This window comes from Sinocyclocheilus anshuiensis, unplaced genomic scaffold, assembly GCF_001515605.1.
Source record: "Sinocyclocheilus anshuiensis isolate Anshui unplaced genomic scaffold, SAMN03320099.WGS_v1.1 scaffold1091, whole genome shotgun sequence".
Lineage (NCBI taxonomy): Eukaryota > Metazoa > Chordata > Actinopteri > Cypriniformes > Cyprinidae > Sinocyclocheilus > Sinocyclocheilus anshuiensis.
In genome coordinates, this window is record NW_015544196.1 from 420,633 (window position 1) to 424,026 (window position 3,394).

General features: G+C 36.0%; 1 protein-coding gene across 2 annotated transcripts in view; it reads right to left on the bottom strand.

The window, feature by feature from the left end:
• Positions 1-1,433: 1,433 nt before the first annotated feature.
• Positions 1,434-3,394, bottom strand: part of LOC107696739 (kynurenine/alpha-aminoadipate aminotransferase, mitochondrial-like) — an 18,416-nt gene continuing 16,455 nt past the window's right edge. For both annotated transcript variants that reach the window (XM_016497222.1, XM_016497221.1), the window contains exon 8: positions 1,434-2,075. In XM_016497222.1, the coding sequence (XP_016352708.1) occupies positions 2,026-2,075 (50 nt within the window). In that variant the 3' untranslated portion in view covers positions 1,434-2,025. The remainder of the gene's footprint in view (positions 2,076-3,394) is intronic.

The following is a 3,394-nucleotide window of genomic DNA, read 5'->3' on the forward strand; positions in this document are numbered from 1 at the left end:
AGTTATTTCAACAAAAAAACATCAAATTGGAAATGTAACGCAGGGAATTCTGGGAATGTCAATTTACAGTTATTCACTGTATTCACTGTTATTATTATACAGTTATTCACTGTAAATTATACGGTCTGTTTCACTTCCAAAAACAGTATACTACCGTAAAATTAATGTCCAATACATGTAATGTCCAATACAGTTTTTCACCGTATATAGTAGGGGAATTTACCGTTAACCATTTAACAGGTTTTTTAACAGGCGTTTGTACAGTCTTTTACCGTTAAATTCACGGTCATTTTTTACAGTGTATAGTATGGTATATTGTAGTACCTTGGAGAACTATGTGAAAACCATGGTAATCATTCATTACCATAGTATTTCAAAGTACAATGTGATATCACCACTGTACTGCTATATTTGCATTCCCTTTGGACACATATAAAGAAACATTAACCTGTGTTTGAAGCGTGTGCCAGTTTTTTTAACAAAATCAACCCTGTAAAGGCTAGCTGATGTGAATATACTGTGGCGATGTGTATCTTTCCACCTCTGTCACACTAGATTGCACATTCAGAAATCCAGTTTAAGGATTAACTGCCCTTGTTGGTCAACGTTAAACCATTTGTTATAACCAGCGCGTTACACTAATAAAATCCCAGGAAACTCACGTGCACGCTATTAATCTTGCTTTTAAAACACTTATGAGTGCATAACTCAGTTTATGCACAATCACACCCAGATTTATAGCAGCCGTCGAAGTGTGTGTGTGTGTGTGAGCCCTTCATAAACACTTTCCCTGAGTAGTGTACACAAAGAATCTGTGTGAAAATCCAGTGCTCTAATGAATGCGTTCAAAGGTTAAGGACTTGCATTCTGCGTTGTTAAAATCAGCAAGTTCTCTATTGAAAAACGTCTGGAATTTATGCAATTATAAACAGATGGTTCATCCAAAAAATGAGAATTCTGTCATCACTGTATGCTTTCTTTTTCTAATGTGGAGCACAAAAGAAGATACTTTGAAGAATGTGGGTAACCAAACCGTTTTGGCTCCTACTGACTTGCATAGTATTTCATTGTCCATAATATGGAAGTCAATTGGAGTCGAAAACATTTGGTTGCCAACATTAAAAATATCTTCTTTGAAAAAGTATATGACAGAATTGTAATTTTTGGGTGGACCAAAATAAGGCAAAGATTTGGTAAAAGCACAAAACTGAGTGAGATTTATTGAACCATTTTGGGTCCAAATGGACCAACTTGCACAATGACATGCAAGTCCAATGGACAACATACCAAAATATTGGTTAGTAAGTCAAATGGTGACTAGGTAAGCTATTATTATGTTCTGGTGTATATATGGGAGACCATTGCAAATATAATTTTTGCATTACTATTTACTCCAAAAGCAAGAGCAAAAAATCCAATATTGCATTCCCATGACTTTCCAAAATATGAAAAAAACAGAGATGGATTCAAGTTATTGCAGAAATGAGTCATTACAGTCTGTGATAAGAGTCCATTAGTCTGTGTGCAACATACCAGTACATTTACAACTCATTTGTGTTCAAAACCGCTCAAGTTAATAGCAGCTAACTATTCATATTACAGGTCACCGTCCATTAAGGAAATCCACAGCTTTAACCTTCACAATTCACCATGAAGATTTACAATAACAGACTATTGCAATAAAATACATCCACTTGACCTTGACCTTCTTATGGTTAAACATTTTACACACTAAACCAGTTTTAAAATCACATTAAACGTATCCCTGTAGACAGCGGCTGAAACTGCATTGTAAATCAACTTCAGTGAACAATTCATTCCCTTAATACACCCTAAATAAAGAATAAAAATGAAATAAAATGGTGTCATTAAATGCCATTTCAAGTTTTTCATCTGTACCATATGGAAGGTGAAAATATGGGTTTGTTGCACAAAAAACATTGTCTATGTGGCATGTGACAGCAGCATTTAATAGATGATATTGAACATTAAAAATATCAGACGCTTGATTCGTCTTCCTGGAAATCAGCCGCTCGCATGGCATCCTTGATAAGACCAGCCAGTCTCCTGAAAGCCTGTGGACGAAGAGGAAAGAGCCATAAATGACAAAGTAAGGCCTTATCCTGAAGTACAGATCAACATCAGATGCACTTGAGTCTATTAGTGGTCAGAATATACTATTAGTAGGCATAATATAGAATGAAAACTTATAAGTGATAAGTGACAAACAATGATATATTGCAGTTCAAAAGGGTTAGGGTTTTAAAGAAAATTAATACTTTTATTCTTAATGCAGTAAATTGATCAAAAGTGACAGTGAAGACATTTATAATGTTACAAAAGACTTCTATTTCAAATAAATGCTGTTGTTTTGAACTTTCAATTCATAAAAATCTTGGAAAACAAAATCACAAAAAAACAGCACAACTGTTTTCTACACTGATAATAATGATAAATGTTTCTTGAGCAGCAAATCAGCATATTAGAATGATTTCTGAAGATCATGTGACATATCCTTCATGATCATATATATATATATATGTGCAGGGTGTGTATGTGAGATATATATATATATATACAGTGGGGAAAAAAAGTATTTAGTCAGCCACCAATTGTGCAAGTTCTCCCACTTAAAAAGATGAGAGAGGCCTGTAATTTTCATCATAGGTATACCTCAACTATGAGAGACAAAATGAGAAAAAAAAATCCAGAAAATCACATTGTAGGATTTTTAAAGAATTAATTGGTAAATTCCTCGGTAAAATAAGTATTTGGTCACCTACAAACAAGCAAGATTTCTGGCTCTCACAGACCTGTAACTTCTTCTTTAAGAGGCTCCTCTGTCCTCCACTCGTTACCTGTATTAATGGCATCTGTTTGAACTCGTTATCAGTATAAAAGACACCTGTCCACAACCTCAAACAGTCACACTCCAAACTCCACCATGGCCAAGACCAAAGAGCTGTCAAAGGACACCAGAAACAAAATTGTAGACCTGCACCAGGCTGGGAAGACTGAATCTGCAATAGGTAAGCAGCTTGGTGTGAAGAAATCAACTGTGGGAGCAATTATTAGAAAATGGAAGACATACAAGACCACTGATAATCTCCCTCGATCTGGGGCTCCACGCAAGATCTCACCCCGTGGGGTCAAAATGATCACAAGAACTGTGAGCAATATATATGCAGAGTGTGTGTGAGTGTGTTGTATACACCTCATCGATCTGTTGAGGTGTGGAGAGAGAAAAGGTGGCTTTAACATACAGACACGGATCAGAGCTGTTGATGTTGAAAACTCCTTCAGGAACCAGAAGAACCTACACACAGACACAGACACAGACACAGACACAGACTCAGACACAGACACAGACACAGACACAGACACAGACACAGAA